This window comes from Cyanistes caeruleus, chromosome 4 (assembly GCF_971803275.1).
Source record: "Cyanistes caeruleus chromosome 4, bCyaCae1.hap1.1, whole genome shotgun sequence".
Lineage (NCBI taxonomy): Eukaryota > Metazoa > Chordata > Aves > Passeriformes > Paridae > Cyanistes > Cyanistes caeruleus.
Genome location: NC_141704.1, coordinates 7,730,631 through 7,744,572, shown reverse-complemented (window position 1 = coordinate 7,744,572; position 13,942 = coordinate 7,730,631). Strand labels below are relative to the sequence as shown.

The following is a 13,942-nucleotide window of genomic DNA, read 5'->3' as shown; positions in this document are numbered from 1 at the left end:
CATTTTCCTCAAAAAGAAAAGGAAGATTGGCAGGGAAGAGACTGTTACCAAGCCTAAGCCCACTCAAAGTTAGTGTGCTTTAGCAGAGTCAGAGGTAAAGACAAGCTGCTGAGGCCAAGGAGTGCCAGCCCTGCCTGCAGAGGGCTGAAATGTATCCCAGAGAGCAGCAAGCTGAGGATGGGAGCAGACACACCATTCATCAAGAGCTTCCACTGTCAAGGCATCCAAAAAAAGGCATTAGTGAGATCTGGATAAATTTAGAGGTGGAGGTAGAGAAATGTAGGATGAAACGTGTATCTCACGAAGGAGATTGTTATAATACTGCATATAGATGTGATTTGGCATTTTTATGAGGTCAGTACAAAACAAAAGGACTTCAAATGGTTTTAAAATTAGAGGTAATGTCGTGCAGTGAGAGATCTGAAGCTTTTAATCTGTTTAGTTTATCACAAGACTGAGAGTCAACTTGATTAATATATAAGCATCTCCAGTGGGAGAAAACACGAGATCGTGCTGCACTCTTTAATCAAGCAGAGAAATGCATAAGAAGAGCTACCTTCTGGAAGCTGAACCCAAACAAACTCAAATTGGAAATAGCACACAGATTTTTAATAGGAGGAATGACTGCTGAAACAATCTGTCATGGCATGTGATGGACCCTTTGTCTCTCGAGTGTTTCGCGCCATAACTGGATACCATATGGAAGAAAAGCTCATGCCAAATACCCATTATCAGCCCCACCATCAGCCTAGCTGGGTGTATTTTAATGGTCTGCGAGGTCAGACTAGCAAATCTAATTAAGCCCCCTACTCTAAAACTCCGTGAGTTAAGATCAGTGGTGTCCCACCTCCGACCTAGGACACACCAGGAGGACTGGGGCACCCCTAAGCAGGAACCCTGCCCACGGTGCCACCACTTCAGAGGAGTGCTTCCATCACTTGGCAGGTCTGATTGCACTTTACAATCACTTTGCAGACATGGAAACAGCTCCCCAGAGGGCAAAACAGACCATAAACAAGCTTGTCTCATTTGTCCTCTGACTGCAAGTCTCCAGGGTCACATCCTGTCCTGTAGTACAGCACTGGCCCTCCTGGTGATTTTGGTGGACTAGGATCAATATTAGTAGGCGCATTTCTCTTCCACTAACTGACCTTAACATTCTGACATTGCTTAACTCTCTGATGCTGGGGATCAGGACAGGGTTATCATGAACAAACAGAGTAGATCCTCACATGTATTTGGCTACTCAGCTTCTCCTGAGGTCTGAAACTTTCCTCTGGAGTGTTTTCTCATGTCAAGAATCTTTCGGATACTACCACACCATGAGAGGGATCACAATATTCGAGATTTCACCAGAAGATTAACCAAAGCTGTCTCAACACCCTGCATCCTCCAACACCAAACTATAATGTATTAAATTGCTTTCCTCCCTTATGCAGCCCTGGGCACTCAGTCCTACCTCTTTCCTCATCCAGCTTCCCATCCCACACCACTTGGACCCACTGCTTCTATCTCCACCACTCTTCTCAGCAGACTTTTTCCTCCAGACATTACTTACTTAACAATATCTAAAACTATCTTAGGTCTTCTGTTGATTCAGTTTTGCCACTGAACATGTGCACATTTATGTGTATTCTTCTGTATCTTCCTGGCTCTCAATAATTAGGATAAAAAAAAAAAAAAGGACACAAGACTGGATTTTACCAGGTTGTAACAACATTAGAAGGGGACAGCAACTGAGCAATTCTACACAAAGCAATGAAAATACAAAGCAAAGATAATCTCAAACACTGGTTTTCCATCTCTCCCCTCTCCATTCCTGTGTTGTTCATCCAAAGCCCCACCATCTGGGATTCAGGTGAGATGCTGCCATGCCCTGTAGGCAGAGTCAGGGCTGAATTGTCTCAGCCTCCCATGGGCAGAGGTGGAAATATGTGGTTGGAAGCATCAGGCAGCTGTGTCTCTGAACAGCTGCTGTTTTCAGCAGACACGTGCCACGGGCCTAGAGGGAAGATGTGGCCAAGGACAAGCACATGGAGGCTTTTCAGTGATACCCTGGGGCATCAGGGTCCACACAACATGGAGCCAAGGACCAACCAAAATACAGAAAGAGGAGGTAAAAAAAGAAGACAAAGGATGAGAAGAAATCATTGCTTTATTATTAATGTTTCCTATAATCTCGCCAGCTTCAGAATGTCTTCTGTGAATAATTTATATGAGGCTTCTCCAATAGACTGTGAATAATTGATGTTCGTTTTCTTCATCATTATTTCCCAATGTGTTACCAGGAACTAGACTGAATCCTAATTAAAAAAACAAAAAAGGAAAAAAAAGTCTCCTTAGCCTGTTTAGGCTTGAAATGTGATCATACTGAACCCTGATATAACTTGGGAAAGAGTACCTTCCACTTCCAAGAGTACTTTTGGTGGAAGACTTTTGCATTTCATAGGAATAAATCTTTTCCTCGTATCCAAAAAATAACGAAATAGAGCAAAGCTTTTTTCAGTTCACCACTCTTCCCCAGCTGGTGTGGCACATAGGACACTTTTATTATCACTTTATTGCATCATTTGGATACTGAAAGGTGTGGGTTTGTAATGGAAATAATCAATTCACAACAGCGTGGTGTAGAGAGCAGGAAAGCAGTGATCACCAAGAGGCTGGGAAGCACATTTGCCACCAGAGTGTCAATAGTCATCCCAGTGGAGATGGCAGGAAACAGATCTGGAGGTGAATGAGCAGCTCTCCAGCCCCTACTGACTGCATCAGGCATATTTTGATTGTTCATCAACCAAAGTGGTTCTAGTGCCATTTGATGTTCTCTGCACACACACACACACAGTCCTTGCCTCTCACCCCTCTACCAAGCCTTAACAAATCTCTAGGTCTTGCCAGCTGCTTCCCTATTGAAAGGGAAATTAGCAACTCAAGAGGAATTTCTTTTTAACTTTTTTTAATTACATTGTGTATACAAACGAGGTGAAGAATTCATCAAAAGCCACTAAGGCCAACTTTTCCCTTCATAAACTTAGTACACACATCAACATGCAGTTCCCAGTAATCCTTCTCCAGAGGAGAGAATTAAATTCTGAGGGTTCAGTGCAAACTCTTCAGCTTTTTAACTATTTACATATTTTGTTTTGAATCTGTGCTTAAAAAGCCAAGAGTGTGACTTGTTCTGCAAAGACAGTGTCTTGCTCATGCACAAAGTAAAAATTCTGGGAAAAATACCTATAAAACTGGGGTATCTCTCAGGGTATCAACCCACATGGAAATACCATGAAGTCTAGCCTCAAGCTTCAGCCCAGGTGAGAAACCTAATATTATCAGTAAGACTCATGTATCTGACTGGAGTTAGGAATACAAATTAGCAGGGATGTAAGAGGAACAGGAATAAACACCTGCTCAAGTGCTATGTTAAATCACAGCCTTTTAGCAGCAACTCTCAAACCGTGCTGTGCATGCCCCTGCTAGCTGAACAGCTTTGCTCCTTGGCAGCCCTGCATTAATGCATGTGTGCACACAAAATTTGCAGATGCCCACTGACCTCAGGGGAGTTAGGAGCAGGTGCACTTTTCACCTGCTTGGGATATCCAACTTTACCAAAGACCGAGAGAACATCAAACTCAAACTCATTTCAGTTTTCTGTTATGAAAGAAAAATGTTAAAACTCCTGCTGATCACTTAAATTTCCCTAAAGTGTTATAAAATGTACGGCCTTAAAAAGGTCATTTTGTCTAATTGAGTCTGCAATTAGCAGGAAGATCCCTGTCTCCCCCTGTTGTATCCTGGGAGCAGATTACACAAGTTAGAATACACTCAACAAGCACAGCTCAGTAGCAATAAATCAGGTCAAATTTTGCTCTCAGACTCCAGTAAAGCCCATTGCAATTGAGGACAGTCTATTTTCTGAAGTTGGCAGAGCTTTTCACATTTGTCATTTGGTGCAGGCTCACATGACTCACTTCAAACCTGAAGCACATTTCTGATTTCCAGGAAGTTGCTCCCACCTTAGTGGCAGCAGGTAAAGGTGCACTTTGCTAAGCAGAGCCACAGAATCACAGAATCATTAAGGTTGGAAAAGACCTCTAAAAGCATCAAGTCTAACCATTAACCCAGCACTGCCAACTCCACCACTAAACCATGTCCCCAAGTGCCACATCTACATGGCTTTTCAACAGTTCCAAGGATGGTGATTCCACCACCTCCCTGGGCATCCTGTTCCAACAATTTGAATAAGTTCTTCTACATTATCAACATATATTTTTTGTCTCTTTTCTTAAGAAATGTTCCTGATTACAACTGGCATTTTGATGCTGACAATCATAATGACCCTATCAGCACTTTTTCCTCTTGAACACAGCAAATCCAATCCTTTAAAAATCCTCTATTATTTTCACTATCATTTTTTATAATGCACACAGCACCACAAAATGAGCAGATATTTATGAGATAAGGTACAACCTATTCTTGCCTAGGAGAGTGAAAAATAACTAATATTCTGTGGAGTAAGAGAGTTAATATTTTTTAAAAACATGAGGTCAAAATGTGAACCCTCTATGGTCTTTTTGGGCAAAAATTCTGCTGAGATGAGAATATCAGTGCAGCTGGGAACACCAAGGGCACACTCTGAACCAGGTATTTGGGCTGTAATTGAGGGAAGGGGAAGGGGAAAGGGAAGGGGAAGGGGAAGGGGAAGGGGAAGGGGAAGGGGAAGGGGAAGGGGAAGGGGAAGGGGAAGGGGAAGGGGAAGGGGAAGGGGAAGGGGAAGGGGAAGGGGAAGGGGAAGGGGAAGGGGAAGGCTCCAAATTCAGATTCTGGAGTGTAAAACATGCAGCATATGGTCAGGCTGGCAGAAGAACCGGTGGCCACAGAAACAGACTGCAGTGCAGTGTCAGCAGGAGCACCATGCCAAGTGCTGCTTCCACTGCCAAACCCCAAAAGCCCCCATCAGACACTGCCTACAGCACCACACCAGATCAAAGGGCTCCCAGAGATATTGGCCATAAGGGAGTGCAGGCAAGGGCTTAGCCCTAAAACAAACTGCTCCTTTGGACTGCCATCAATATTTTCCATTTAAAAAGCCAAGCAACTGCCCTGATGGCAGTGATCCTTACCAGCTGAACTCCCTTCCTGCTATCAGACTCATGAAGGGATCAGAGGGAGATCTGTGGTAATTAAAAATGAAGGAGATCAAATTAGTAAAGCACATTCCCAACTGTCGGGAGTGATTCAGAGGTCTGGATTCTGCTGAAGGAGGCTCTGTCTGCCACTCCCACCTCCATGTATGTACCCAACCCCCAGAATGGTACTGGGGAGATGCCTGGAGGAGACATCTTAAATGGGAAGCAGAGGAGAGCCAAAGTAGCTCTAGGAGTAATAAATATTACCTTTTCCCTAGCAAAAATCTTTTTGGACTTTTAATACATCTCTTCACAGGAACCCTTGCAACAATGACGTGGCAGCATCAAAAACGTGACTCAGGTCTGAACAGAAAGCTGAGAGAGGTGTCCAAGCAGTCTGGTGTGGCCATGCCATGGCCTGGCCCAGCCCCACAGGGTGACCACTGAGGTGCCCCAACATGCTGAATGGGAAAACACAGGCTGCAGGGCCTGAAGGTGGTGATGACTGCAGTCCCCCAGAGCAAGGAGAACAGAAAAAATAGAGAAATACAGAATAGTGAAATACAGAATAGTGAAATACAGAACAGGGCACCTTGTCCCAATGCTCTGCAACTGCAGAGCTGCTACTGCAGCTTCCCTCACATATCTGGGTCACTGCATAGCAGGACCTCCTACAGCACCACAAAAATCTCTCACATGAGCCTCCTTCTTCCTTCCCACTACCACCTACATGGGAGAGATGTGGAGGGCAGGAGGGTAGCAGGAGGGGGAGGTGGATCATTGTGCTGCTCTGTGCTCATGGAAAGAAAAAAGTATAAAAATCCTTCTTCTAGAAACCAGGTCATAAAGCAGTCAAAATATGACAGCCCTTTCTACTATACACTCCATGACTGCTTCTCAGAGGACACTGTCTTCTCTGCAGGTAAACTTTGCTGATTAAGTTTTTGAAGACTCACAAACAGGGCAGAATCCTGGCAGGTTTCAGAGCCTACAGCAGCTGCAGGGAATGCTGAGGCTGTGCTCAGCAGGACACAGTCAGCTGTGATTTGCAGGTCACCGTGTGTTTCAAAATGCAGCAGAGCACAGAGACATCCAACCTAATTTTAAATGGTTTCATTCAAATGAAAAGCAGTAAAACACAGCAACCTGAAAACGAGCACATCTCAAGACACTGACTGAGCTCTGATGCCACAGTTCAGTTGCCCCAGATATGGGAAGCACCTGAGCTAACACATTTTTAGCAATCTCGAGTGTCTTTCCACTCCACTGGAGGCCACAGTCTAGACATATTTACAGAGCAGGAGACATTTAACATATTGTTATACTGTCTTTCAAATTTCTAGTTCAGGCACAACTTAAAGAGAGCGACTGTGAGCATTTGGAAGAAGGAGAGGTTGGCACAGTATTCTCAGGATTCAAAATTAATGACAGCCTGCACATCACTTCTCTTTTCAGGGAGCAGTAAAGATCAGTGGCAGATATTCTCAAGCGGCAGCATTTCTGAGTAGATGAAAACAACTGCAAACATTGTGAAGTCAGCAGTGATGGCAGATGTGTTCCAAAAACTCACTTTCTCATACAAATTCCCCCATACCATTGTGTCTACTGAGGGCTCTACAAACCTCAAGGAGACAAAAAAAACAAAAAGCCCTAAGAGCTCATGCTGCTTTACAACTGCAATTGATATACAAGTGCAACCCTCTCTCTTAAAAGCAGAGACATAGTTGGCCACAGGGTATCTCAGGACTAAAAGATGCTGAACAAAACTTCTGAAGATAACAGACCTCTGGAAGGAGGAAATTGGAAGCTGGAAATTATCCTACCCAGACTGATTTTACTGTAGGCCCTGATTCTGCAGGTTGAAGGACCAAAGAGAGACCCAAGGGGACTCCAGGAGTCTACCAAATGCCAAAACGAGCCCCAGTTCATATGTCCTGGCATAGGGTAGGACCTGTGAGATGCAGGAGAATCTGAATAAATTCATAGAATGTCCAGAAAGACTCATCTCAGAGATGGCAGAGTTCTGGCATTTCTTGATAGACCTTGTGATAAAATAGCACCAGGCCTAAAAGAGAAGGAAGGCATCTCAAAAAGCCATTAATGTGAGTTGTGTGCAACCCCTGGCCAAGCCTGCAGCACAAATCCACTAAGAACATGAGTTGTAGAAGCCTCAGAAGATACAGAACCTTTTGTTTTCCTTAGGCTGCAGAAATTCATGCTTTTAGTGTAAGATGTCCTTGGTACAGCTTAGAGAACATGACAAGACAGCAAGGAGACATCAGTCAGCATTTTCAACACAACTCATCATCAACAACAGACCCCCACGTGCAAACTCTAGAGATTTGTAGGGAAGTCATTTTTCAAAAACTGCCTCTCCCAGTTTATCCCACCCACTGGAGAATGGATTGTCAGCCAAACTCTATACTGGGTAAAATATTTTACAGAAAAAAACACTACATTAACCAAGCTGAATGTGAAAGGTGTTCCCTACAAATTCCTACAGTGCCTGACTGCTGTTGACAGATTCATGTTTCCAGGCTGAAAGATTGGTTGTTCTTTAAGCAAAAGGTGAAAGACTAAGAGATGAGAAAACCTAAAATTACTTTTGCCATCAGAACATAGCCAGACAGCCCCTGAAGCCAGTTAATTTACTACAGACAGAAAAAAAAAGAACTCCAAGAGCCCAGGGAGATGAGATCTGAGGGGTCCAGTAAAAAAGTCAAATATCTGATTGCTTCTCAAACCAGCTGAATTGCCATGGGATTTAACAGCAACACTACAAGAAGGAGATGAGTCTTCCAGTGAATTTAATAGAATCCTGTATTTTGGTGTATAATATCTGAGCCCATCTACTGGGAAAAGCTTTCACCTTGTCTAGCAGGGGCCAGATATTGAGAAGCCAGATTCATCTATTGTTATAAACCAGCTGAATTCTCATTGGAATTGATTTCAGACCAGAAACTGGCACAAACAATAGAAGATGAAGAGGGAAGTGAACCATTTGTCAAAATCTGTAGCAGAAAGTTGAGGATAGTGTAATGCTGCTGGACTTAAACCATTTATCACAAGACTTAAGAAATAATGTACATCAGAAAAAATGAGTTATACCTATGTCCTCCAGGGTACACCAAAAGTGGTTGTGCAGCAGAAGAAATAAAACTATCTGCTCCTTTATAGTGCAGGCAGCAAAAAGTGATGGGCTTGAAGTATAAGAAGAGAGATTCAACAGCAGAAAAATCTTCAACAGGAGGGAAAATGAAAAGAACTAAATATATGAACAAATATCTGGAGAGCTTCTGGGCTCTACATCACAAGAGGTACCTGAAAACAGCCCAGTCAAACATCAGCCATGAATGACAGTCATTTCCACTACAGCTATTTGGGCTGGAGGATGAATTATGGGATTACCTGAGGTGCTTCTCAGGCCTGTATTTCTGTAATTGAAAAAGCACATCCTAGGGATATACAGAGATTCCACATTTAAAACCTTGGAAACTAAATCCAAATACCAGGAATGACACATTCTCAAATGATGCTTGCAAGCAGTCAGAAACCTTCCAGTGATCAACAATGCTACAGAAAACATTTATGTACCTCACACTGGAACACAGAGAAATGAAAATAAACCCTTAGAGGAGGAGAGTCAGAAGAGAGTAAATCTGACATCTGCTGCAATAGAACTGAAAAGATGTGGCCATTGTTCATCCTGTTTGTCAGATACAATAATTTATACCCCCTGGTATAAATTAATGCTAGGATTTTTTATGGAGAGAATTGCTAGAGCAAGGAAGAGTGATGGAAAAGAGCATTCAGACTGGGAAGCTACAAAACAGAGGATGTGTTTGCAGAGCAGCAGTTCATTTATATCCCCAGACACAAAGAAGTGTTTCAACATTAAAAAAAAATGCAGAACCAAGTGATATGAAAACACTCCAAGTTGTTAAAAAATAAATGCATAAATAAAATGCAGGAGCTTCATCATAAAAAATAACTCAGGCAAATAAGACATTTACCATTCCTTATGCATTCAGCTTATGAATAGCTAAATAATGAAAGTAATGAGAATGTGGACACTATGCAAACATAGTTTGACCACTGCTGGTCGCTGTTTTAGCCAACACAGCTAAAAATGAGCTGGAGAGCTGCAGAACTGGAGAGCAGAGCAGCTCAAGACAAGCAACCACATCTCTTCAGGGGGTACTGTCGAAGATGTGCCTCATCTGTGAATGAGCATAAAAGGGATACCTGTGGCAGACAGCAACCTGCATGGATACACTGCAAAGACAATCCTTGCTCCACAGAAAGTTGGGCTGGAGGGGAAGGACAACTCAGGGAAACTCAGGACATCAGTGACAGACCTGGGAAGCCCTACAAATGTAAATAGCACAAAAAGCCAGTAACAGTCTGTAAAATGAAAAGTTGCCACGTACTGCATTCCTTCCCTCTCACGGGGTCAGGTAGTCCAGAGCACTCCACTGACGGATTCGGGACAGCCACCCTCCATCTGGAGCCACTGCTGTCGCACTCTGTGTACTCGAAGTGGTAATCTGTCTGCAAGCAATTACAAAGAATTTCAGTTTCATCATAACATTTGCATATTAAACTCATTAATCAAGACTGGGGTTAGCAAGCTCAGTTGTAATTAAACCAGAGAGGAAGTAGCTGGCGTGGAACATACTGTGCAGCTTTGATGATTGCCGTGTATCATCAGAGAGCAAGCACAGCTCTCATCAGATGCTGTGCAGCACAAATGCTGGGGCAGAAGGTGGGATTTGCAAAAGCACTTGATAGACAGGATGCAGATTCCACCAGATTTTTTTTTTTTTCCCAGTCTCTTAGAGCAGGATTGATCAAAAATTTCTCTCCATCACAGTATCTGATCTACAGCAGTCAACAAGGCTTCCTCTTTGATCAGTGGAGCAAGCCATCCTCAGAGCCCAAGTCATCCCCTGATACACTGGATGTGTAAGGTGGATGGAATGATTCCTTCTGCAAGTGCCTTTCCCTCTTTTGTCAGTTTCAGAGGAACCCCAGGAAAATTTGGGTAGACAAATCCGGTATTGGGATACCTCTGAAAAAATCATCCAAGGTCAGCTCTGAGAAGTACGTCAAGGCAGAATGATGGTGTGAGGGGAGACCAGTCCCATGGTCTCTGTGGCTGAGATAAGCCCTGGCAGACTCAGTGAAAAAGAGACTTCCTAGCATTGGCTAGGAAAAAATATTAGCTATTTGTCTTATTATTAGTATTGATTCAGATCCCACATAAAATCTAGACTCACACTTAATTACATTTTTAGTTTTGTGTTTATATCTCTGTTTTCAAATTCATAGCCCAGAAGTTTATGATTAAAATAAACCTCAGCAACATCTCATTTTTCAGCCAGTCTGGGTGGAGCTGGCAGAAATGGTGAATAGCTTTCTTCAGAGGGAACAGACCCATGTTCAAATTACATGCCCTGGCAAGCTCCATAAGATGGTTCCATAAAAGATGGTTCCAAAGCCACCTCCAGCCCCCTCTGCAGTTAATCAAGGTAAAACATTGGGCATGGGCTATTTTAGACACCTATTGCAGAGGAGGCAAAGAGATAACACATCCTAGAAACACTTCCTTTCTCCCCACTGGCTACAGAGGGATACTAGCCACTTCATTTGGGTGGACTCTTTTCCATTTCCTCAGGGGAACCTCACCTCCAGCACTTCACATCCCTTCCTGGCCCATAAAAGTACCACCAAAGAGCATGGTACTGAGCAAAATTAGCCACAGGCTCGATGTCTAAGAAGTTTTGGGGCAGCCTGGTGTGGTGATCCATAAAGTCTGAAGGACTGGCCACGAACCAGGGAGGGAAGGTAGTGGCTGTGTCACTGTCACTGGAGCAAAGCCCACCCAAGAGGCAGCAGAAATCTGCCTTCCTGCCGTGACTGCAGACATCAGGCCCTAATTCCACTGCCCCAGGAGGAGCTACTCTGTGCACACAGGGATTATATTGAGGAAATCTGTTCTTTCAACTGACACTGTACATGATGGAGCAGAAAGAAGGGGGATCAGGTGGGTAAGAGCTGATCCATGCTGGCTCTGATATAGATTAGTTAACTCCTGCAAATATTCAGCTGACTCGCATGGAGAAGACTTGCAATTCTCCTCATTTACTTGCAGAAAAACAAACAATACTGAGTTTAATGCTTCTCCTACGGTTACCATAGCTCTCCAGAGATATTCAAATATTAATAAAGTTCTACCTAGACATCATTATAGCCTTTTCTATTTTGCATCCAGGTGCAAATAATAATCTGATTTCTCTGGAATTAATATTTTCATGGCTCAATAATTATCTCTGTTGCTCAATAAATGGTTTAGAAACCTAACTTGCAGCACAGTTTTGTCTCAAAAAAGCCAAATCCAGATCAGCACATGAAATATGATATAACACACTGCCGACTCTACAAATATACTTAATTGTAATATGTATTTTCCCCTTTCATTTCATTATGCAATCTTTCAGGAATGCTTTAAGAAAACAGTCCTGAATCATCTCAGTATGAAATCTACCTATAAGGCAACCATAATACACAAATGTAATAGATTGATCTCCTAGCTCATATAACATAAGAAAAAAATTATCTATTAAATTAAATATGCAAGAGTGGAGTGAAGCAAAGAAAAGGATATTGAAGTGCTCTGACTCACTTTCAGATCCATTTTTGATTTAATAACAGATTAAAAAAATTACAGAGAGCAGCTCGGTGTTGACAATCCAGGTTGCTCTCATAGTCACCCTCTCAAAGCATACTTCAGTGATGTTGAGCCAGCAATCCAATCCCTCTGCAGCCAAAGTGGGTCCCAAAAGTGGGGCAGCTGTGAGGGATGCACCATGCAGTGCAGAAACATCCCCTCTAATGGCTGAATAACTCAGCTATCAACAGGGATTCAAAATTCAGGACACTAACAAGAATTGTAAAGAATAAAAGGCTTCTGCTCTCCTTCCATGTTCAGGCAGATGAGCCAAGTTTCCATCCCTCCAACAGAAACTTCTCCAGCTTTAACCAGTCAGGTGAGGTTTCTGGAGAGATGGACCCAACATGTCATTCCCTCTGATCACCCCATCCCTGTGTGCAGCTGTGTCCACAGAGGAGTCACAAAATTGAAAAGTTTGTACAGCAGAACAAGAGTTCTGAGTGGTCTCTTCCTATTACTTTTCCCTGTACTGTGGTCAGTTCCTTTGTGCAAGAATGGTTGGGGTGGGGTTTTTGTTTGTTTGTTTTCTATCTGACTTTCAACTCAGCTTTATATCTGAAAACACCTCTATGAACATGGCTGGTTATCTGATAAATGACTGTACTGAGGACTCTTCAAATTAACTTTTGGCTTTGGTTGCATACACACGCATAGTTCCAAAAACCTCTGCCAGCTACCAGTGCTACTCTCTTAGAATCAAAGAACCACCAAATCCCAGAATGATTTGAGTTGGAGCATTAAAGATCGTCCAGTTCCAACCCTCCTGCAAAGAATCTGCCAAAAAGAAATTGCCCAGAGAAACTGTACATACCTCATCCATGGAAGTGTTTGAGGTGAGGTTGGACGAGGCTTTAAGCAACCTGGGACAGTGGCAGATATCCCTGCCCATGGCACAGGGTTTAGCATGAGATCTTTAAGGTCCCTTCCCAACACAAACCATTCTCTGACTCAATGATTCTATGAAACAAAGACTGAGGGCCCAGTTGTGTCCATCTTTTATTGGCAGAGTTTTGTGACCAGAACATCTGTTCTGCATCACAGGCACGGCAGCAGCAGCTCACAACTTCAGCTTTAAACTAACCAGCGTGGCTACTTATGGTGGGTGAATGTAACTGCAGGAACTGGTGGTTCAGCTACATGATCCAGCACCTCAAACTGGTTTAGCAGCCATGGTGATGTCCTCAGCCCCCAGCTCAGGTCCATCCCTATGAGCTGGGAGCACACCTTGGCTGCAGCACCCACACCTTCCATCACACACAATGTTGGCAGGCTCCAGAAATTGCCCATTAATGCTTACTGGGCTCAGCACTTCTAATCTGCCTCAGGAATGTCAACCTCCAAATACAGAAGGCCGACTATGAAGCCACCTCAGCACCATGGGACACTTACAACACTTTTGTTTCTCATGGAAAAATGCCATTATATTGGGATTTCCCCATAGAATCATAGAATGGCTTATATTGGAAGGAACATTAAAAATTGTCTACTTCCAACCCCATGACAGAAAAATTTCTTCACCCACCAGTTCTCTGAAGTGAGTTTCATGGCAAATCCATTGCCAGATGTTATCTGTTGCCAGCTGCTACTCTGGCTTTGCTTTCAATGTTTTTTCCCACTATCATCTCCACTCATACAGTATCTTTACATTTGGCCACAGGCCTGTTTTAATTTTAACTGTAATTCTGACTCTGTTTTATTACTTTCCTGCACTTGGCCTTCATCTTCTAAATATGTCCCTCCCCCAGTTCAGCTAAAATTTCTTATAGCATTTCCTATTTTACTGATCATAATTCCTAGGGTTTGGCAAAATTGGTTTGAATTCCAGACCCAAAGAGGAAGTTTCCATTGGAAAGTGTCTCTCAGGAAAAAATAAACAACATCCCACACAGGGTTAAACTTGGAAAAAATGCAATTTCCTAAATGGAAAATTGATGCTGTTCCAAGGAATCGCTCAGGATCAATGTGTAGTCCTCAGCATTAAATTTCAAATGAAAGGTTAATAGTAACCTGAAAAATGCTACCAAAAATAGGCATCTGCATTTGCTTTACCCTGTGCTGAATTTTGCTTTATTGTTCTTGGAGAATT

At 43.0% G+C, this 13,942-nt stretch overlaps 1 protein-coding gene across 1 annotated transcript in view; it reads right to left on the bottom strand.

The window, feature by feature from the left end:
- ELAPOR2 (endosome-lysosome associated apoptosis and autophagy regulator family member 2) overlaps window positions 1-13,942 on the bottom strand; it is a 101,069-nt gene that overhangs the window by 43,571 nt on the left and 43,556 nt on the right. Inside the window, exon 2 of the mRNA XM_086886597.1 lies at window positions 9,554-9,674. Coding sequence (XP_086742723.1) covers window positions 9,554-9,674 — 121 coding nt within the window. The remainder of the gene's footprint in view (window positions 1-9,553; window positions 9,675-13,942) is intronic.